Below are 23888 nucleotides of genomic sequence, written 5' to 3'. Positions count from 1 at the left end.
AGGGTGTTCCAATACCTTCCGGTTTCCAAAGGTTTGGTTCCTGGTGACCAGGGATGCAACAACCACAAAAAACCCAAGTTCCCATGGCACCTCATGAGTGGAGTACATGTAGTCATAGCAAGTACACATGCATTTTAACAGCTAGGGACATGCTAAATACAGGCCTACAATGCTTGAATTCAGAAAGGGAAGAAAACTCAACAAACATTTGGTCCACACATGCATTTTGGGGTCTTTGACAGTGCAGTGACCTCAAAATATATTTACCATGAAAGCTTTTATACCCCCTGTCAAAATTCTGACTGACAAGCACCTCCATAGTAATACATGTAGCACTGCCTGTCAATGCATGAAGTCAACTTTTGATATGGTATGAAAATTATTTATGATGTGCAAGAAAATGCACAGAATAATAATTCAAAACTGTCTATTTTTTCAATTGAATATTGTTACCCAAGCTCAGTAATATTAACAAAGGGTGTGAAGGTATTTGCAGGAAAGAAACCCACAGACTGCCAGTGGGTACATTTGCTTACACTAGAATGGAAATTTCAGTATTTGTGCCAAATCTTCGGGCTCTTGAGGTGAGGCTAGCCTTTGTATGCAAATTCCTGCTATTGCTATAGCCCCTGAGCTGAATGGCTACACATTTTGTGCTGCTAATGCTGTAAGCACCATTAATTGGGATTTGAGCCTTTTATCATAATCTTTGTCTAGCTTTGTGTGTGGAATTATATTATTTATTTGCAATGTAAAATATAGTCTCATCTCTTTTCAACTCAACTTATCATGCTTATGAGAAAGAGGTAGAGAAAGGCAGAGACTAGAGAGGATACAAAGAGACAAGGAATAGGACAGAAAGAGACGAGGAAAATTATGAAATACAGAAAAGACTATTTAGGGGCCTAAAGATAGGAGAGATGGGAAAAGGAGAGGGTGCGAATGAGTCAAGGATACAGGATTGCTAGATAGAAATTCGCTGTCGAAGTGACGTAATAATCGGATTAACTACCCAATACACTTTTTGACTATATCGCCCTGCACTACAATGTTCATGCGGTATCTATGCATTGAACCATATCCTTCTGATCACTCGTACCTGTAAGATAAGTATCTTTGAAAAGAGCGGTATTGTATTCAATCTATGATTGCAGACATACACATGTGATGAGTGCAACCTGCTTGTAGAGCAGGGCGATATAGTCAAAATTGTATTCATCTATTGCTATGGTAGTTAATCTGATTTATTACGTCACTTCGACAGCGAATAGTAAATAAGCTTGTTTGCATGTCCATTATTGCAATTTATACAATACTGTTTTTGCATATTTTGCTCAAAGTTTTATTAGTTTTGCAAAATAGTCTCAAGCTAGCAAATCTATAGCTAAACAACAAATAAACAACATGCGAAATGTTGCAACAGCTGTTAGGAAGTACTAGCCAGCCCTTCCCTTTCCGCAGCTTCCCTATCTTACCTAACATTACATGGACTACGGACTGTAAATTTGCCAGAAATATAAGTGGTTTTTAATTGGTTATTAATAGGTTGGTTAACAAACAACATTGGATACAAATTAAATTATTAAGAGAAACCTGTTTAGCCTGAAACATGTTGCAGATTGGTTAATTAAAATTTTGTAATGTGTGTATACATGCTGTGAATCATCCAAAAATGACCACTAGGCTCTAATGCTCTTGATATTTTCCACTTTCCGCTGAAACAAATCCAAGATTTTAATTCAAAATCCAGACAACCAGCAACACACTTGTTATAAACGGGCGTTTTGTTCCCCATCCTTCTTTAGGCTTCACTTTTGTTTTTATTCCATTCAGTTTCTCCACTTGAAACTGACATTCCTGCATACATGTAGACCTATTTGAATGGCCATTGGATAAAAAATTCAGTCAAGTCACAAATGGAGAAACAAAATTAAAACTTTTTTTGAAATTAATATTAATTTATACTTATTTCTCAATTTATTATGATCATTACAGTGTAATTTCTATGTTTTCAACTATGTAGGTCTATCCATACTCTGCGAAGTTCTGTTTCACATATGATTTTTCCTACCAAAAAAATATATTCTCAGCAATCACCAAACTAAAAATTTTCATAAAAAAATTTCACACCAATTTTAGGGTCATTTTGCAAATTCACATGGCCTTATACACATGAATCACTTAATTATTAATTTCTGACTTGCAACCTTGCTGTTAAACTGGATAAACTTGTCGAAAGACGTTCACAAAATCATCATACATGAGAAAAGAAAATTTTGACTGCATTACCAAGTATCCTACACTAAACAGGAACAGACTGTCTTTAGAATTCCATCATAAGGCGAGTGAGCGAACCAATCTAGTTTTTACAGATTGAACAAATCAAATTTTGAACAAACCAACTTTAATTCACACAACATGTTTTGCTCCAATCGAGTTACTGAAAGTGTAACTCTGCCTATGATTTGAACATATCCCTAACAAGAAAACACAGTACTTACAATGTACTTAGTTTGACTCAATTACTTTGAATTACTTGCATGTAGTCTTTACACAAGCAAATAGAAGCAATTCAAATCTATGATCTTTCATCAGCAACAAACAAGGAGCTGAATGCAAATTGGGTCATGACACACAGCCGTAGTCCAACATGTTGGAGAACATTATTATCACTGATGCTGTTTTTCATATGAATTAAGCACATTGTCCTGATGCTACACATTGTAAAACAAACATTTCCCGATTTCACTTTTTTACATTCATAGGAAGGTGACAAAATGGAAAACTGTTCCCTCAGGTTAGACTACGCTGGATATCCAGGGTACACAGGCATGCAAACAGCAAGGGAAGTCAGACTGAATATTTTTAGCCTCTCATCATTTACTACAATATTACTCATCCCTGGCAGATTAGGTTCAGCAAAACAACACTTTGTAAAGTTCTTGAGACCTTTAGGCCTGGACCTAGGGATGAATAATCCCCTCAAGTTTTGATTTATTTGGGTTTTATACTTGCCAAGATATGTTCATAGATATCTGAGAACGGATCCTGTGTGATCTGAGCAACAGATTTTCAAAAAGCTAGTGAGTCAAAGTCAAAGAGCTTTGAGTAACATGTAAAACATGTAGGGCCTACTTGTACAAATAACAATGTACGGATTTCAGAATAGGCGCTCAGAACATTTCACCAAAACTTTGTCTAAGTAGTCATGTTTAGCGCTTGTAAGTTAGACTAACAAAGTATACTTCAAAAAAGCTGTATTCAGATAATCGTAGGCAACTTGTAGTACGATTGTAGTTACCTTGCTGCAAAAGTAAGTTCGTAAGAAGCGCTTGTGTACTAGATGCACTTGCTGTATACTGATTAGGCAAATACTGATTTAGCTCGAGCGCGCGTTTGTAAAATCGCGCAAAAAAAAAAAAAAAATGCGGAAATTTTTTTTCTCAAAATACCATAAAAAGTTGGGGGAAAAATTGCATTTCGCACAAACCACTCGTGAGCTTTGAGACAAACCTTTTTTTTTTGGCCTTAATTACATCTAGGAGCAACCTAGAGGATTTCTTTGTCCTTCAAGAAGCACTTCGGTTATTGGAGGGGGGGGGTCGGCGAAGCCGAGCAGCAAGGCTGAAGGCCGAGAGGACTAGGATTTCTTAGTGCTCCACCTACAACCGATTGTTAAAGGTCGCAAAATGGGTCAAAAGTAAGTATCGTGTGGATGTAATGTATGTTGCTCTTTTAGGATTAAAGGCTATTGCTTATCGTAGATAAATTTGCCATCGATAGGAAGTTGCCATCTACGCCTAATGTGTTGGAAACATGTGAAGCAAATCATCAGAATGAAAAGCCAGTCAATATGTTAGAGCACTTCTTCATTCTGCAAAGTAATATACAATGTAATCAATATTCTTAATATTATCAAGCACATGTACATTATCACTGTGCAACTCAATAAATCAATGTTGCAATTCTTCACATTTCCACACACACATTAATTCTATTGCTATCTAGACTTCTTCATGCACTGTATCAATATGGTCAATATGGTTACAATGTGTCAAGAGCACAGGCATTCAATAAGATGGTATATGAACAAATTTTAGATACATAAAATTAATTCACTTTCACTCCGTCAGGTTGTTCTATCTATTGCACTTGTACCCCTTCTCACATCTGTCAAAGGGGACATCCTTGTGAAATCCCTTATTGTTTATACAGGGCCTTTCAGTTCAAGTTAATTTTCTCAGCACAGAAAATACTTTTTTCGACAAATCAAACTTTTGGAAGGCAAAGGGTCCGAACTACATGTACGCCAATAGGTGAGTCTTTACAGTATCAAATTAGCAAAGTTAACCTTCTAAGATGTGAATTATCATCTCACCAGGAATATAAATTTCATGTTTATTTTACAATGTGTGAGAGTCACTGAACTGTGCCAAAGGAGATGATGATGTCAGTCTCAATTTTGATATCTCTTGCAATACGGTACCTTGCTCTTGCAGTATGATTTCAATCCGAGTCATTTAGTTGAAGGGCAAAAAAAACCACCAAGAGTTGAAGCTGTTGAATTCAGATGGTCTCGGATCTTAACCACCTTAAGCCAGGGGTGAAACTTTTCAATTAGAATTCAGTTACTTCAGACATTGCTTTAGTTTGAACACAAACCATAGCCAAAGAGGACTAAAAAACAAAACAAAAATTACACTTGAGCTTACTAACCTACATTTAATTTCTCAACATTGTAACACATATCCTTTCACCAGATCAAATGTTATAGCAACATGTAATGCAGATATAACTGAGTCACTCACAGTATGTCTTCTCATTCTGACATTTAGAAACACAATTATACAGGTCAGTTTGGAAGATGATACCAACGGTAGTTTACCTTGCAGCTAGAGTCAACTCAAATTAGGACACAAAAGATGTAATAAAACCAAAGCTACGCAAAAACATGCTCCACATAATAAAAACCATCAAGTCGGTATAAATGAAGCATGCGGATATGATATGCCGTTACCAACAGCATAGTTTGTAATGAGTTGAAATATGAACCTCTTTATTGGTTATAATAGGGCGACACGATTCTTTAATCAACGCCAGTACTCGAGTTCCGAGACTGGGATGATAGAAATGCATCATTGAATATGCCAATTATATAATCGCAAAGATTTCAAGTAGCTGGTAATTGTCAATCAGGTATGTTTTTACGATTCAGTAATTAAGCAAGCACACTGCACAGAGATTTAATAACGCATGTATTTTTTTTCCCACCCTTCATGTTTTTGATATCATTTATTATACTGCACATCCTAATTAGCTATCAGGGACTGCCTTTTGAAGAGAGCATGAGCAATCGCTCTCTATTAAATCTGATGTAGGAGAGTGATTTTTAGCTCTCCTTATATTCTATTGTAAATGATCTAAACAGCTCTCCTTGAACATGAAGGCTCCAGAAGAGCTATTTAATACTCTCCAGCAAATTCCAAAAGATAGTCCCTGAGCTATCATCCACAACCAAAAGAGATCTTGTTCCTGTCTATATTTCCCATCAAACATGAATCACGTAAACCTCTCCCAATTTACATAACAAATTTACCCAATTCCGCTTAAAAAATACCAACCTCTCCAAATGACATCCTGAGAGCGCTCATTTTTAAACCGACACCCAGCTCGGTATCAGGTATACCATTTCAACCCTCCCTCGCTTTTGTCAATATACCGGACACATTATCCATACTTGTATGACAAAGCCAATGTTATGACACATATTTCATCAAGAGAACCCGTCAATCACATGTAGTATCGCTGGGATCCACAACATGCTCATCTATCAGGGCACTTCCCTAATACATTTGCACATTCATTGAATGACCTTTGAAAATTTGGGTACAAAACCTCATACTCTTCAACTTGAGGTCAAATTTTGCACTATGATTGTTTAATTCAGTTTTCGGACTATGCTATAGGTATGAGGCCATCAAAGATGACCCGCAAAATAAAATCCTCTCGATCACCCAGACACATCTCACCTGGTAGTTATTTTTATCTTTCCACTACCAAAAATATTCAATTTTTGTCTTCATATGCAAATTTCTTAATGGGATACGAGATTACGCTATTAATGCCTGTCAAAAGTAATTTGGTGGGATGAAGAGCATGAATTTGATATGACAAAAGGCTCTTGGTCCTGTTGACAGTGGGGTACCTGTGGCACTGGCTCCCAGCATTTCTCCATTTTTGGTCAAAAGAGATGAGTCCTGAACATTGATATTCGCTGCATGTACTACTCCGGAACCTTAATTGCAAAACAACAAGTCGGAGTACATGCAGTCACGACTGCTCCACTTGTACATTTGTTTTCTCTTTTAGCTCTCAAAAGTTTTTGATTAACCAGGCCACTCTGAAATGACAAATATCGTCCACGATTCTTTTTTGTTCGATGTAAAATGTAAGCATGGCGATAATGGTACATGATGACTTCATTTAGGTGAATGCCTTACAATCAAGTCATCATCATTCAATTGGTCAGATTTTGAAGCAGATGTCACTAATTAAAATGTTGAACAAAATTCCTAATATGTGTCATAAGCACTTGCTTTTTCATTAAACATTACCACCCACTTAAATTGGTTTCAGCATTTATCAAAATGACAAATGCTTCCCAAGATAAAATTTTCATGTTGTTGGATTAAAAAAATAAAATTTTTCAAAATTTAATTTAAAAGTTACTTTGATTCTTAAAAGAATCAAAGTGAACAATTTATTTTTGGCATTATCTCAACACCATTAATTTACCAACATCAAACACATTTTACTGTTATACAAAATCATTTTCATGTTTGCTCTTCCCATGAGCACACATGGGCCATTAATTCTATTTACACAGTATCAATCATTTACTTGTATGAAGACCTTTAAAACTGATTAGTGCAGATCACTGATGACATTAATTCTCACAAGTTCAAATTCAATTCATCACCTAAGTGACTACATGCCCTCTTTATCTCGCTTCCAAATGTCATCAATTTTATATTTATATTGATCAAGTTTGGTATCTAGCGAATAAATATTATTACTTCGGCTTGTACTTGATGCCGATTGATTTAAACAAAACATTGTTTCTTACGCTCACCATTAGGCCTTACCACATGATTTCAATAGTCAATAGCTACTCAGATGTTGTCCAAGGGCAGCTAGTGATGGCTCACTGAAAAAAGATGCAAGTTTCAGACAAATCCTGACATTTCAATCAGAAATGTATGGCCTATTGTTTTCCAAAAATGTATGGCTATTGTTTTCCAAATTCCTTTCTGTTGTTATCCTCCGAATCACAGTGTCTATACATGACAAGATGAGATTATTGCATAGGCCTAATCCACATGCCACTCATCTTAATCAAAGAGTAATAGAGTAATTTTTCAATCATATGTACTTAATATTCAATACAGTTGACTATTACCAGTATATAAATCTTAGAAATTTCACCTGAAATGAGAAAAAGAAATCACACAAAAAATAACATCTAGCATTTCATCCATCCCATCCATCCATCCATTGCGCTATTCTATTTAAAATCCAAACTCCCCTGTGGAAGATGGAAGTATCTTCCACAGGTGGAGTAGGAATTTCAAATGGAACAAACCGTTCAATTTGAATTTCATACGCCCTATGAGAAAGATTGAAACTGAATCTTCCACTGAAGGAGGGTGAGTTCAAAGGGGGCTGCCACTACTCTGTTCATTCCTTTTGAATTTCCAAAATCTTTCACAGGGGTAGTGTGGATTTTAAATGGAATAGCCCACCTCGCATCCTAAAAGCATCTTACCTCTTGAATTATTGGCAACATCAGCCAAGCGCTGAAAGGCTTCCAGAAATGTGGCGACACACATAATGGTGGTCCTGAATAACACAAAATATAAGGTTAATTTTGATTTTACAAAACAAGGCACGTGAAGAGAAAAATTATTATAAACATTCGGAATATGTACGTTACCAACAACTTACTAAGCATGTACTTTTTAAACATAACATGTACACAAACAAACATTACAATGTAACTGAGTATGACTATTTATTAAATAAATTTTCAATGTTTTGTTACCTAATATAGTAGGGCTGCTACAATTAATTGTATTATTTGCATATTTTGGCTGCACAATGTGCATGCGTTTGTTTTTTTTGACATTTTTGGGAAAAATCTAAATAAACTAAAAAATAATTTTGGAATTTTTTCCCCTGCTGATTTGGAGAGTCCCTGGATCTACACAGAGACAACTACTGCAATCATTTGTGGTTGATTTGATAATTGTGATACCAGCATAAACATGCCATACATATGTACATGTATCATCAAAATAGGAACTAATATTGCTGGTGTTAATAAAAATAAGATTATTTCATAGTCATTTTAAACCTTTAAACTCAAATTAATAAATCATATCTATCATGTCAAATTCATATAATTTATAATCAGCTGCATGGTACCGGTACCCAGACACTTGAATTAATCGAATTTTACAGGTCATTTTATGACTGAATTTAACAAATTATGTATTTTTTTCAGGTCACAAATTAACATTCAAATTAGAACTGAAGCGTCTTTATGCAGTAACATAAATTGTCACAAATTTTGACAAGACACAATTGTAATGATATGCTTTTGGTACCATACTTCTTTTCCCGAGTTTGTACACTTATTTTGTTTAAAATTCACTCAATTACACGCATGTATCTTAGTATAGTAAGTAATCGATATTCCAATACTGTTGTGCTCTAGCTTATTGGTGCACGAATATTAATCAAGTCAATTGTGACGCACAGTGACTACAACAATGAGCAATTACGTTGCACTTGTAGCACATGTGCTGCATTTGGTCCAATTTCCATCTCGTAACTTGTCCCAGCCATACTGGGTCATCGATCTGACCTTTGTCCAGAGAATGTCCACTTCATGCATTATAGTACGGTACAAACTAGGCTAGGAGACCATCTAGCTGAAGGGGTTACAACCCATCCTCTTTAAAATCATTAATGTTGAATAAACCAAAAACACAAATTTGCTCATTATTAACGTTTTGATGAATTCAAGTGTGTGAAAATATTGGATCCAAAACATCATAAATGATCAAATTGGATGCTTTATGCCCAATATTTATTGGTCTCGCTATGAGTTTTTAAAACATTGGGACTCGACTACGTGTCGTCTCATAACGAGACCAATAAATATGGGCTCAATCGGTCCAATTTTATATCAAAATATGTTCTGTACTACATTGTACCCGGTACTTGATAAATATGGTAATGTTGCATGAATTATTTCTAATTGGCGTAACTTTGGAATCTGAAACGCTATCTGATTTATATTTTGAGAATGTTCAGAATGGTGCATTCTCATGGATGGTGTACCTTTAATTGTACAACCTAGCCTTAAAATCTCTGTGCATTTTCTATTTTTTTTAAGCAGCGGCACTCTGCGGCAGTAGCAATCACCAACAAAGTTGTGCCCACTTACTTGAGTTGTGAATGTAGTTTTGTCGCTTTTGATGAGAAGTCCTCCCATACTGGAACACTAGTCTGCAAAAGGGCAAACAAATTAACAAGCAACATATTATCATCAAAAATGTTCATATTCAATTTTTATCATAGATCTTTTTCTATGATAAAGTCACATTAATCAAAATTGGGTCTAAGAGACAGCCTGTCTACATGTAAAAAATCAAGACACACTGAAAAAAAAAACATTGTCACTTTTTTTTCACAATTTAATACTGTAAAAAACACTTATATTTTGCGGCAACTTATTTCGCGAATCGCCAATAAGACACATTTTCAGGTCACAGCGCGTCACACAAACAGATCTTAAAATTGTGTTGGCTTTGCGGTTGCATGTGGATCACTCCGAATACTGTGTTTTCCTACAGGCTGTCTCTTGGAGGTTTTTTTTTACCCAATTTCAACGGATGATGTCACTGGAAAAAGGTCTAAAGGCCTGTACCTAACCGATATTGTGCAATATTAATTCTACTTCTATCAATTTATTTTAATATTTTTCACAATCTACATCATTTTCATTTACGATCAATTTCTAAAGTGAAAGTCCTTTTGAGCTTATAGGTGCAGAAACACACTTCCTGTTTATGCAGTAAACATGGCAAACATTGTCATTGCCAAATCGGGCCCGGCCCGGACAGTGCAAAAGCCAAAGGCATGAAGCATGTGAAGGGTAGGCCTATAGTAGAAAAATTATTTATTTGTGAATTGTGTACATCAAGGAACATACTCTGCGTGGCTGTGAATAGTCATGATAGTAAGCTGTTGTACACAGTATAACCTCGCTAAAATGGACGCGTAGAGTAGCGTTGTACGCTCGGCTTGTGTACATTGAATTTTCCATGATGTACACAATTGAAAACAAATTTCTATACAAAATTAATACAATGGCTTAATTTGTCATGATCTGATCATCGAATCTGCATGAATTATTGCATGTTGCTCTCATGTGGACTAAGTAATGTTTAACTATCTTGTTTAAAGTTGTTTTCATTCAGTTCAGCATGCATGATATAATTCAATTGAATGAATGTTATTGTTAATTGACAATGTTATTGACATTGTTACTCTATTTTTCTTGCGTAATTTTATGTCTTTTTTATAACTTACTTTCATATCATTAACAATAGCTTGAAACAAGCCTCCAAGAACACTGCAATCCCTTTCTATATTCCCTTCCATGATTAGGTATAATACAAATAATAATAGCTATGTAATTCAATACAAATCCTGGTTAAGCAGGTTGGCTTTGTAAGCGCAGATCTGACCCAATCGGTCAGCAAAGATCCACGGCTTGATCCAACTCCGACAACACCGCTCAGTCGGCGTATACTCCGCGGGTAAAAATCCTTCCACTTGAGTTCACAAATGCACTAAATCCACGGTTTATAACAATCCATTTCTATTAAAAACGCAATTGGTAGAGTATAATGAATCCATATTTAACATAGTAAGTAATGAAATGGTTCTCTTTCGTTCAAAACTGGCAAGAAAACAATTTTTGGAACAGAGAAACTTCACACGAAATACAGCCTGTGTGCCACTCTTGTCCCGAAGGATGTGAATCACATGGGTTGATATGGCACTTCTGATTGGACAAAGAAGTGGTCGCTAATTGCTTTCTCATAATTAGAAGGCTAAGTTCCATACATTGATTTCTGTACCTTTAAAGTCAAAACTTGACAAATGTTATGAGAGTTATATTTTTTAAAATCATTTTTCCAGAACAGCGACCTCAATAGCTATATTCAAGTTAGTTTTTGTTGAAAGCAAACTTTTTACTGGACTTTTTGACTTTTTTTATGCTCTAGTAAACGGCAGATTTGTTGTTGGGAAGGGGAGAGGGGCGGGGAAATGAGAAGAAGTGGATTTCCAAGGGGAGTAATCTGGAAATTTGTTCAAGATTTTCCATTTCCCCCATATTTCAGTGATTTCTTATTATTTACATATTTATTAGGCCCTATAGGGAGCCTACAACATTTTTTACTTTTTAATTAATTAATTTAATCCAACCCTTCCAACTACACAGACTCAAGAAAAATGATTCATTGTCGGAACTAAGGCACGAAGCGCGCCAAAACTTAAAAGTGAAGCGCGGGGCGAGTTAAAAGCCCTAAATATGAGGCTATTTTTGCTAAACATTTTGTCAACACTTGTTTTGCAGTAGACCTACGTTTTCAAAAATGTTTTTGAATGTAATGAAAACGTTTTATACCCTAGTATTCAAACGTTTTCCAGCAATCATTTTTTTTTTATAACCTTAGGCCTATGAGAACAATATCGGAAACGAATTGCGTTTAGACGGGTGCTAGCAAATGACACATTTTTTGTTTGCTGTCATGTCAATGAAGCTCAGTGACCACTCTGTAATAATTCAAACGGATTTTAGATAAACTCTCACCGACGAGCCAATTTTTTTTAATGACCAGAATTTTGAAAATGATCCGACTAGCTTGTCAAATTTTGATTCATTTTTGTCTATAGGCCTGACCAGTGGGGTAGCCAATTGGGTGGAGGGGCACGCGGGCTAGGCAGCTTCTCCCAGCTGTGATGTGAGAAGCCCTTAGTTGACCCCCTTGCTGGAAGCCCTGTTTAAAATTCTTAGGCATTTGTGTAGACCTACTTCTTAGCCTATTTTTGATAATTTTCGTCAAATTTTACCCCTCTTGAAAGTGAGTGCTTTGCACCCTATTTCCCCATCTGAAAAGGTCCTGGCTACATTTAGTCCTACTGGGTCTTACTGGATGACCCCCGTTTTAGGGGCCTGATTTACACGGCACATGATGACCCCCCCCCCCGCATTTATTGGGGGGATTCTACCCAAGGATAATTATCCCCTGTAGTTTTATCAAATTTCACTGAAAGTTTGAACCGCTTTCCGCACACTCCCGTCACTTCGAAAGTTGAGTGCCCCCCCCCCCCCGACACCCCAATGATGGTTACCACCCCGGAAATCATGTAGGGCCTAAGTCAATCATTCTACGAGCCACAAGGATACACATTTTGCTTCTAGACCTAGACAGTGGCAAAAGCCAGTACTTTGTCAGAGGGTGGGGGGGCAACTTTAAGGGGGGACTTTGACAAAACTATAAAATGGGCTAAAAAAGTACAAAAAGGGCTAAAATATACCAGGGCGGCTAGCATCCCACAGGAGGTGGTAAGAGTAAGACTTCTTACAGGGGGTGCAGCTGTCCCACTGGCTGCACAGCCTTTAGAATCGAAATTCTCTCTAAGGGTCAGTCCATGCCAAAACAGATCGAGTGTACACCCACCCTCTTTACTTTCATGGACCCCTAGGTGAGGTCACATGAAAAACTTCCATTTCGTTTGCGAATGGCGGGCCGTCAAAGTTTGGCGACCTTGACCAAAACTGGGAATTTAAGGGGTCCAAATGACAGAGTGCTCTCTTTGAGGGGCATTTTCTTCTCAATGGAATCAGTTGTGACCCTCTTGGTGAATATAGTCACTCACTGGCTGTGTCTGAAATACCTAATGCCAAAAAGATCCGATTGTTGAGTTTCGTTGGGATTTCAAGGGGGGGGGGGTCACTTCGAAAGTTGAGTCCCCCCAACGATGGTTACCACCCCGGAAATCATGTAGGGCCTAAGTCAATCATTCTACGAGCCACAAGGATACACATTTTTTGCTTCTAGACCTAGACAGTGGAGTAGCCAGCACTTTTTCAAAGGGTGGGCAAGGAGGGGGGGGGGTGCCAACTTTTAGGGGGGACTTTGACAAAACTATAAAATGGGCTAAAAAGTACAAAAAGGGGCTAAAATATACCAGGGCGGCTAGCATCCCACAGGAGGTGGTAAGAGTAAGACTTCTTCAGGGGGTGCAGCTGTCCCACTGGCTGCACAGCCTTTAGAATCGAAATTCTCTCTAAGGGTCAGTCCATGCCAAAACAGATCGAGTGTACACCCACCCTCTTTACTTTCATGTACCCCTAGGTGAGGCCACAAGAAAAACTTCCATTTCGTTTGCGAATGGCGGGCCATCAAAGTTTGGCGACCTTGACCAAAACTGTGAATTTAAGGGGTCCAAATGACAGAGTGCTCTCTTTGAGGGGCATTTTCTTCTCAATGGAATCAGTTGTGACCCTCTTGTTGAATATAGTCACTCACTGGCTGTGTCTGAAATACCTAATGCCAAAAAGATCCGATTGTTGAGTTTCGTTGGGATTTCAAGGGGGGGGGGTCACTTCGAAAGTTGAGTCCCCCCAACGATGGTTACCACCCCGGAAATCATGTAGGGCCTAAGTCAATCATTCTACGAGCCACAAGGATACACATTTTTTGCTTCTAGACCTAGACAGTGGCATAGCCAGCACTTTTTCAGAGGGTGGGCAAGGGGGGGTGCCAACTTTTAAGGGGGTGGGACTTTGACAAAACTCAAAAGGGACTAAACATCTTACATATCAGGGCCACCATCATCCCACAGGTGGTGGTAGGGTTGTAGGGCCCCCTAGTGGTTCAGCCACAAATGGCGCTTAAAATCAGCAAATTTCGACCACTTTATAATAACTTTAGGTGTACACCAGATGTGAATTTCTAGTCTTTTGTATGTAGTCTACTTTTACTAGGAACACAAGATTTTTTTGTATTTTGATACTAAGTTGACGCTTCCAAAAATCTTAATATGCACTGGACTTTCCTAAAAAAAACCTGAAATGTGTGTGAAATTGGGCAAAAAGTACCAAAAACAGGCTGAAATTTTAAATAAAGTTGCGGAAATTTTGACTAAAAAATTCAGTTTGAAAACTGAAAATTCTCATGCCTGCACTATCAAATATCCTAGATACAAAATCGACCATTGTGCACTATTAATGATTGTATGTTCAGTGCAGAATGGTAGATTTTGTATCTAGGGTCTTTCGATATTGCCCAATAAAATTGAATGCGTATCAACCGCATCTTTTCTTGGTATTTAGAATGGTGACAAAATAATCACAATCTGCTAAAAATAAAAGCCTCCAATAATGATAATACATGCTTAAATTATTTGATTTTATGTGGAGACTTATCCACAATTTAATGTGTACTTTACTTCACATTCCTTTTCACAAACGTACCTATACACAGTCTTTACATATTGGTATGAAACATTTGGTCTCCAAAATTCATTTACTTCTTTATTTTCTCCCGATGAGTAATAATACTCACTCTAAGCAATTAACCAAGGTTTAATTATAGACATAATATCAATTATCAATATTGTAACAAATCATGGTATCATCACTGTTTCCTTCAAAGTCCTTACATTCCATTGAATATATAAAAATAACAACTCTAACATACCACTTTATTAAGTCATACATGAACAATTCAGATGCACAACCCAATCCATTATTCACATAACTCGTCAAATACAAAGAACATTATATGAAAATAATGTGCTGTTTTATATCATAGCTTCAAAAATATACACTGGAATTTTTAAAGTAAGGTGTCAATTAAAACCTAGAATATAGCCTTAACATAAAAGGTTTGAAAATGTCATTTGTCTGCTTTTGACTCTTCATAATGTAGTTTTCTTACTTCATAGGTAAACATGACCTGCTTTGTAAACAACTTCATTTAAACCAGACTTATTCATTTGCATTTGTCTTTTCTAAATTGTGTATGCTTACTATGACAACTGGCATTTACCAATTTTGACTGATAATCAATTAATCAATCAATCAATCAAGGAATCAATCAATCTTCAAGGTACAATTTGAAATAGTACTGTGAGGAACATCAGTATCATAGAAAGCCATACACACCCTATCATTTTTGGACCTTCTTGGACATTTGTACCCTGAAAAGGGGATGTTTTTGTTTTTGTTTTGTTTAATGCGGCTGTACCACTGCGTGCGGGCCTGAACTAGATACACAATTCATCAACTGTGCCAGCCCAGTTAAGGCGACAAAAAAAAACGACCAACCCATGTTGTGAAAAAAAATTCCCATACAAATGAATGCCGACCCAAATTTTGAAAATTTCAGGATTTTATTTGTGTGTAATTCAAAATATTGCAAATATTTACAGATTTTAGTGATTTTTTAGGTCATTTGCAAAAACAAAAAAACAAAGGCCTGACCGACCGACCCTACTTGGAAGGGTCGCCCGTCCGCCCGCCTGTAGAACAGGGTTTTTATTGTCCCCTAAATGCAAAACATTTTTGAAACGGCACACAAAGGTTATATACGAGGGTCATTCAAAAAGTTCTACCTGTTGGGTCATAACTTTTGTTTTGTTAAAGGTAGCTACTTAAAAATTTGCATACATATAGTTCGCAATGTCATCTACAGGTGGTGTGAGAATCATGTCAAGACCATTTTCAGAATTTTGTAGGTGACCTGAAAAACAGGGTAAGATATGGTACACCGGAAACGGTGACGCATCTTTGGATATTGCACTTGAAAACATGCGTGCAGCCAATGTACGAACTTCCTCTTTATACAAAATATCATATTAGTAACAATATAAATGTTGAATGAATATACACCTTACAGTCAAAAACATCATCAGTGACTGAAAAAGTAAAAGTTTGATGGACAGAAATTACCCAGAATTCCAATTTTTGGAGGGATATCTTATAACATCTCAGGCAATGATGATCAGCATTTAGCATAGTGTCCATACCTACAGCGTGACTTTTCTAGCTGCACCTTTAGATAAAACACAAAAGTTAAAGCTACTATAACACATTTTCAGTCAAAAAAGTAACTTTAATTCCCTTTGTGACCTATTGTGGTATTTTATTCCAAAGAAAGGGACATAATGCCACCATTTTACACCATGTTTTATTAAAGTCAATATCTTCATAAACTGTGTTTGTGGTTACTTATACTAATTTTATTACACTGGCTATTTGTTCTATAAGTTTTGTGCATATTAATGTCCATCATTTTCAGTTTGTGGCAACCTTTTAACCAGTACATATAATTTTATGATTATTCTTGTGTTTTATATAGTTTTTATTGTATAACATGACCAAATGGAATAATAATGGGATCTTCAACACACTGTACTTGAGACCCCTTTGTAAATATTTTACATATTTTGACCGTTTCCGGTGAACCATATCTTACTGTGTTTTTCAGGTCACCTAACATAATTTTCACACCACCTACAGGTGACATTACGAACTATATGTATGCGAATTTTCAAGTAGCTACCTTTAACAAAACAAAAGTTATGACCCAACAGGTAGAACTTTTTGAATGATCCTCGTATTATTAGTATAAATTGCTGTATTCCTTTTTATGAAAGTGTAATTTACATGTATGTCGTGTATCCACTGTTAGATGCACTTGTCTCTGATTGGCTGCTGACACAATCTGCTACTGTTGAGTCAATGAATGCATCATATTCATTGTTATAGTGCATAGTAACACATCAAGAGCATTGTCAGTATGCTTAATTTGTAAAAAGAACTAGGCAAAATATCATCAAAGAACTCATTATAAGTATATTATAAATAATATTGTACTTGCAACTTCTTCAATATTGTAAAGCTTGAGTAATATGTGATCTACTACCACGAAATCAGCGTACGGTCGCAAGTTGGGAGTTTCGAGACATTCAAATTGTTGAGTTGATCTTCTTTGTTTGAAGACACTTCTGTATTTCAGTGGTATGTCCTTTGTTAATGATGGCATAATTAAATACAGAGTATAGCATATTATGTCCCCATTCATATAGGACATACCACTGTCTGTACAGGTGTATTCAAACAAAGAACAGCCACTCAACAATTAGAAGGTCTCGAAACCACCAACTTGTGAGTGACTTTACGCTCATTTTGTGGGAACAGGTCACATAAGTATTCTCCTTACACTCTGAGATAGATTTCTAGACTAGTTTGTGTCTGACGTCACTGTCAATTAAACTCCGCACAACACTTGATTGGTTAGTGCACATTAAGTGATTTCCTCAAAGTTCTTGATGAATTTTTGTTGTTGTCAATGAGAATGTAGCTTCTTTGAACAAGTTCATTAGGAATGTTGATATCAACTGTGAATTTTGTTCATTTTGAACAATTCCAAGTAAAAACGAAGTTGGTTTACTCACGTTTTAGTGACGTTTCACCACTACACTAGTGGCTTCATCAGACTGCATCGTACCATCCGCAATATGCTCGTCCATCCAAAGGATAAACTTCTCCCTCAACAGAAAGCGGAAGCCATTTATGAAATACCCTGCGGTGACTGCCCAAGTTCCTACATTGGTGAAACTGGTCGCCTTTGGTATCCGACTCAAAGAACACCAGAAAGAGGTGGAGAAATTTGAATCAAAACCATTTACTCGAGCACTGCGCCAATCATCTGTCACGGACATTCACAAATCCGCCATCACTGATCATGTAGCCTCCACAAATCACTCTATCAACTGGGAGGACTCAAAAGTGATTGATCGCGACGCCGACAAGACCACCAGGTGGCTGAAAGAAGCCATCTGGATCCGCCCGAAAAGGACAAGACACTCTAAACAAGGACGAGGGGGCCTACTGGCTCAACAACATCTTTGACCAACTCATCACGCCCTCTTCACGGTGCTTCCTGTTGCCTATAAAAGCAAGCAGTCAGAAGTGATGAGTTGCCAGTCTGATGAAGCCACTAGTGTAGTGGTGAAACGTCACTAAAACGTGAGTAAACCAACTTCGTTTTTACTTGGAATTGTTCAAAATGAACAAAATTCACAGAGAATGTAGCTTTTTTTCAAACCCATTTTTGTACATATTTATAGCCATGTTCCAATTCTGCTATAATGAAAGACAGAGATAAAGACTAGTTCGCATCTGAAATTCAGACAACCAGACAGAAAATACCGTACTGCGCAGTGCGCAGGTAGGCAACCAATCACGGCGCGCCTTTGCCCTGACGTCAGACGCGAACTAGTCTTTTTATCTAATACATTCATCCTCCTGCTTGTTTCGTATTAAACTGCACCAAATTTGGGAAAATTTTAGCATTAATAAAAAGGCCAAGTTTTTAAACACTCTGCACATATTTGTTGCAGTAGATTATTCAGGCAGTCAGCAGGATGACTTAGTTCTCTTAGAAATTGGGCTATTCCAGTTGAAATCCACACTTCCCCTGTGGGAGATTTAGCCAAAGTCTTCCACAGAGGGAGTATGAGTTTGGAATAGAATAGACAGTCATGACAGTTGGGTAACTTCCATTTGAAATACTCACACCAGCTGTGGAAGATATAGGTAAAGCCATAATGCAGGGGGAGTATGGGTTTCAAAATGATTAACCCTGATTAATTACATTTGAAAAACATACTGCCCCTGTGGAAGACATTTCAAAAATCTTCCACAGGGGTAGTGTGGATTTCAACTGGAATAGCCCATTAGACATGTTAAATCACAACTTTGTTGAACACATGTCAATCAAACCATGTTACAATTATTTAGGGGCGGTTTCTCAAAGCATGGCTAGTGGTCAGGCTTCTTAAGCCATTAGGCGTGTGCCCTATTTGTCCTATACCAGTGCTTACAATTTCACATCATACATCACCTAGAAAGACAAATCAATTAAATAGGTCCACATTGGTAGGGCTAGCCTACTGGCTTAGGAAGCCTGACCACTAACCAAGCTTCAAGAAATCAGACCATATGTGTCCAAATTGGTAGACAATCAAGTTAACCTTTGGTGTTCTTGATCATTAAAACACCTGCATCTACACCAGTTTAGTTCATGCACATTCTCATCCTCTTGACTAGCAATTAACTCTTGAAAAATAAATCCAAATTGCCCCGATATTTGACACACAAAGTCAACACATTCATCTCATATTTACGTTATTTTCACTATTGTCGGATCATTCATATCCACCTTTGGCTTATCCGATTTGGTCCAAGTATGAACCCTTGTTCTAGCAGATGATGGCCCTGGACTGGGACTGGCTGTTCCTTTCCTTGTTCTCAGACCGTACCTTCTTCCAGCAGGTGCATCCTTGGTGGTATCTTCAGGATCTTCCCTATCGATGCCTTCATTCACATCCAGTTTATCACCCGTTTGGGTGTGAGCCTTGCTACCACTCCGTGTAACAGACTTGACATCTTTGGGTGTATCAGAAGACAGTTGCTTGTTGTCAGTACTCTTGCTTCTAGTAAGCGACACAGTTTGTTTGTTTTTGGAATTGTTATTTGAGTCAGCTCCTGTTTTTGTTGATTTGTTTTTATCATTGTTCGCTTTCACCGAAGATACACTAACTTTCTGCTGAGTTGTTTCTTTCTTTTTTTGATCAGTCCCCTCCTCTTTCCTCTTCTTCGCCCCTGATTCATCTTGCTGGCTACTTGTCGTCGCATCCACACCCCTTTTCCTCTCATCAACTTTGGTACTGCTCTTCTTATTTGCTTCTACAGGTTTAGATCTCTCTGAAGATTTAGATCTGTTTTCTCTTACTTTGACATCCAACTTTTGTTCAGCCTTCTTTTCTGTACTTCTATCAGTTGATTTTGTATCATCAGCACCCTTCTTTTCATGCTTACTCTTACTTAATTCCTGCTCCTTCCTTTTCACATCCTCCTTCACATCATCACTCCGTCTTCTACTCTTCTCTCCATCCCTTCCATCTCTTATTCTTTCCCTACCACTATCAACAGTGTGACTCCTACTCTGTCCCTTACTCCTATCTCTACTCCTGCCCCGACTCCTACTCCTGGACCTATCAACAAACTTGAATCGTTTACTATGTGGACTCCTTTCAATTCTTCTACCATGTCTATCATACCCTTTACTCGTTCTAAATTCTATCTTATTCCCATGCCTGTCAAAGACTTCAGCATCTATTTCGTAGGGATCCTTCGGTTCTTTCTCTCGTCTTGTACTTCTATCTGAATGAGACCTCTCCCTCATGCTTCTTTCTTTTGATCTTCTGCCTTTTCGCTCTTCATCTTTGGGACCGGTGTTACTACCTCTTACGCTTGACCTCCGTCTTTCAGATGTTGCTCCACCACTCCTGCCCTTGTCATGCGACCTTCTCTTGCTACTTGTTCCTTTCTTATCAACAGTAGACTTCCTACGCTTCCTGACTCTAGCTCTACTTCCATCTGGACTCCCATCTCTGCTACTCAAGTCTCCACTCCAGCTGCTCTCCCGATACGAACTCACATCACTTAACATACTAACATCACTCACAACATCATAATAGGAGACATCATCATCACTCACAGTATCGTAATAAGTGTCATCCCGTCTTTCTTTCGCTGGGACTGGAGTTGGTGATTGTGACAATGTCCTTCGACTTTCTTGAGACATCTTACTTTCTTTACTTCTACTTCTTTTGCCGGACGACTTTTCCGATGCTTGTTTCGATGAACCCGAAGTACTGCGCTTCCTCTTGTCTCTCAATTCGTGTTCACCCTTAGTTTTTGTTTCAATCTTAGTCGTCTTTGGTTGACTACTTGGTTTGTCACTTTGCTTTCCTACCTTATGTGATCTTTCATCTGCCTTTTTCTGTCCACTGACAGGATCAGATGCATCTACTTGAGGCTTTTTACTTGTTACTTCATCTCCCTGTTGAAGTTTTTCCTTTTTAGTGACATTTTTATCAACACTATCACTTTTTACCATCTTCTTAGTCACCTTAGACGTAGCAACAATCTTCTTTTGACTTCCAATTTTATTTTTGTCATCAGCTTTTTCTACTGCTTTCTTTTTTGAGTCATCAGCACTATTCTTGTCGGTAGCCATAATTCCACTTGAAGATTGTCCTGAACTTTGTTTCACACCAGCCTCTTTGCTCTTCTGTTTGATATCCAATTCCTTTTTGACATTTTGCTTCTGTTGTTTTGTGTCACTCACAAGAGATGGGGCAACTGTTTTCTGTTTTTCTTCGGATGCTACTTTACTTTCCGGTTTGATATTCTCGCTGACTTGTTTGTCACCTTGTTTCTCTGTTGAACCAATCTGCTTCTGTGCCGGGATCTCTTTCTGGTTTTGGATAACACTTTTCTTGTCAGTATGCTCTAACTGTTTTGCATCACCTTCAGAAATTGAAGTATGCTGTTTCTGTTTTTCTTCCACTTTCTTTTTAATTTCAATCTTTTGTTCAGCAGTTTCCTTCACTTTAGTCTGTTCTTTGGCTTGTTTTGATACTTTGTCTTTTGAAACATCATTTGTAGGTTCTGTTTTGGACGCTGTAGATGCTTTTGGTTTTTCCTTTTCAATTTTGCTGTCTTTTGTACTTGGTTTATTACCAGTTGTAGATGGTTTGGCAGCTTCTGTTATTTTCTTTTCAATATTATTGTCTTTTGAGCTTAGTTTAGTAGCTGCTGAAGCTTCCTTACTAGAAGTAGCTGCTTTTTGAACTTCAGCTTTCTTTTCTTTCGTGACACTCTTGGCATTTGGAGGGACTTTGTCAGGTTTTGATGTGGACTCTGCTTTGGCTGTTGCTGCACCTTTAGAAACTGACAATTTACCTGGCTCACTTTTCTGTGTTTCTGTAGACTTTCTTCGATCATTTGATGGGGATTCACTTCTCTTTGATTTCTCTTTAGAACCTGAATTACGCCTTTTGGATGATCTATTTCTTGATCGTGACCTGCGATCTTTAGAATGTGTCCTCTTACGATTCGTGGATCGTGATCTGTAACTTCCATTTTTACTAGACAATCTACTACGTCTTCTAGAATGAGATCTAGGACTTCGAGATCTGCTATATGATCTCTGACCACTTCTGGATCTGCGACAGGAACGTGGACTACGTGAAGCTGAAGACGAGGAATCATGAAAGGAGCTCTCTGATCGCGAGTCTCTTGAGTAGTACCTTGGTGATCTAGAGCGAGATCTACTTGAATATGCTGGAGATTTTGGACGCATTAGTTTCAAAACAAATTCATCCATTGCCGCAGCTGTTGGGGAATTCCGACTGAAATGAGAAGATATGATAAAGAATTGTTATAGCAAATAGGCCTGTAGGTATTTTACATTTAAAATAATGGGTTGTCCTTATATTTATTTTTCATATTTATTAACAGTTCTCAAGTGTCCTATGACATATCAGAAAGGAATTATTTATCGTAAATGGATTTGTAACAACTGTCAAATTGATTCATGACTTCAGTGGTGTTACAGCGAGTGATTTCAATTCAAGCCAAACTGGTTTTTTTTGTACACCAATTATGTATGCAATGAATGAAGGCGTATTCAGCCCAGCATATACAGTCTAGCATAACACTTGACCTGTCATAAGTATGGAAGCTTTTATAACCTGTGGTTTCTTCAGGATTTTTCAAGATGCAACGATATGACTCCCATAATGCAGGTTTGGCTCAGTTTGGTTATAAGTGCATGTGAACTGTTCATGTGAGACCAGATTTTGTATTTTCAGCCTATTTACAAGTTGACCTCAAATGACATTTGACCTCAGAATATGACCTTGAACACCACCAATAGATAAGGGTTCCCATAGTGCAGCTACGGTCCAATATCCCAGTATTTGAACTGTTTGAACAGAGTCCAAAAAGCCTTACAGAATTGTTGACGGTCCGACACACAGCCACACAGACACGACTCATGATGCCATACGTACAGTCTTTTTCTTCTGAAGACCTTAAAACAACTTTGGAGACATTGGACTACTCAAGTTGGAATTCATACACCCTCTACAAAAGACATGATCTCAATCATGGATGGAGTGTGAATTCACACATGGAGTGTGAATTTTAAATGGGCCTACCAGAATGGGTGACTCCATTTGAAATCTACACCCCTGTGTGGAAGATTAAGGCCATGTCTTCCAAAGGTGTATGGATTTTAACTTGAATAGCCCATTGTCCTCATTTCATTTGATCCGTCATAATTCTTACCTGTCTGACATAGAGAATTGTCTGCCTGGTCCTGATGGAAATGGCAATGGCTGCCCTCCGGGATATCCCATCCTCTGTGGAGCACCGCTTTGATAGGGCATTCTTGGTACAGGAAATCCCGGCTGCATTGCACCTTGAAAACCTGGAGGTGGTACTTGCATTAGTCCAGGAGGTGGTCTCTGATACTGATTGTATTGGACTGGCATCATAAAAGGAGGTCCCTGGAGACGTGGTGGAGGTCCTTGCATAGGTGGTCCTGGGAATGGTTGTCCAGGGGCAGGGCTGATCCTCTGTATACAGGTACAAGTCCAGGGCTAATTAGTTGCGCTTTGTTGCAGCATAGGGGGTGGTGGGACAACAATGGGTTGTGTGACCTGCTGTTGTGTTATCATAGGCCACTGCTGTTGCTGTGTTTGGTAACTTGGCAGAGCACCTTGAGTGATTGAAGTGGGTTGTTCCCATGGCATCTGACGATAGGTTGCATTAGGTGGATCTACGTGATTGGAATTGGATGACCTTGATGAAGTTGGCG

The 23888-nt window shown here is 37.9% G+C and overlaps 2 protein-coding genes across 4 annotated transcripts in view; both read right to left on the bottom strand.

Moving 5' to 3' along the window:
• Positions 1-11124, bottom strand: part of LOC140136005 (protein MTSS 2-like) — a 127994-nt gene extending 116870 nt beyond the window's left edge. For 2 of the 3 annotated variants that reach the window (XM_072157711.1, XM_072157712.1), the window contains exons 1-3: positions 10660-11124; positions 9512-9573; positions 7826-7899 (exon numbers count right to left, since the gene is read on the bottom strand). In XM_072157711.1, coding sequence (XP_072013812.1) covers positions 7826-7899; positions 9512-9573; positions 10660-10731 — 208 coding nt within the window. In that variant the 5' untranslated portion in view covers positions 10732-11124. The remainder of the gene's footprint in view (positions 1-7825; positions 7900-9511; positions 9574-10659) is intronic. The other variant, XM_072157713.1, reaches the window with a different exon arrangement.
• A 7119-nt stretch (positions 11125-18243) lies between these two features.
• LOC140136009 (uncharacterized) lies at positions 18244-23724 on the bottom strand. The gene is made up of 2 exons (XM_072157718.1): positions 23357-23724; positions 18244-22416 (listed from the first exon to the last, which is right to left on the bottom strand). Exons 1-2 carry the CDS (start codon positions 23602-23604, stop codon positions 19338-19340), a joined length of 3327 nt encoding a protein of 1108 aa, XP_072013819.1. The 5' UTR covers positions 23605-23724; the 3' UTR covers positions 18244-19337.
• Between the last annotated feature and the right edge of the window lie 164 nt (positions 23725-23888).

Source organism: Amphiura filiformis, chromosome 16 (assembly GCF_039555335.1).
Source record: "Amphiura filiformis chromosome 16, Afil_fr2py, whole genome shotgun sequence".
Classification (NCBI taxonomy): Eukaryota; Metazoa; Echinodermata; class Ophiuroidea; order Amphilepidida; family Amphiuridae; genus Amphiura; species Amphiura filiformis.
Note: the sequence above shows the minus strand (reverse complement) of the source record. Positions and strands in the feature narration are given on the sequence as shown.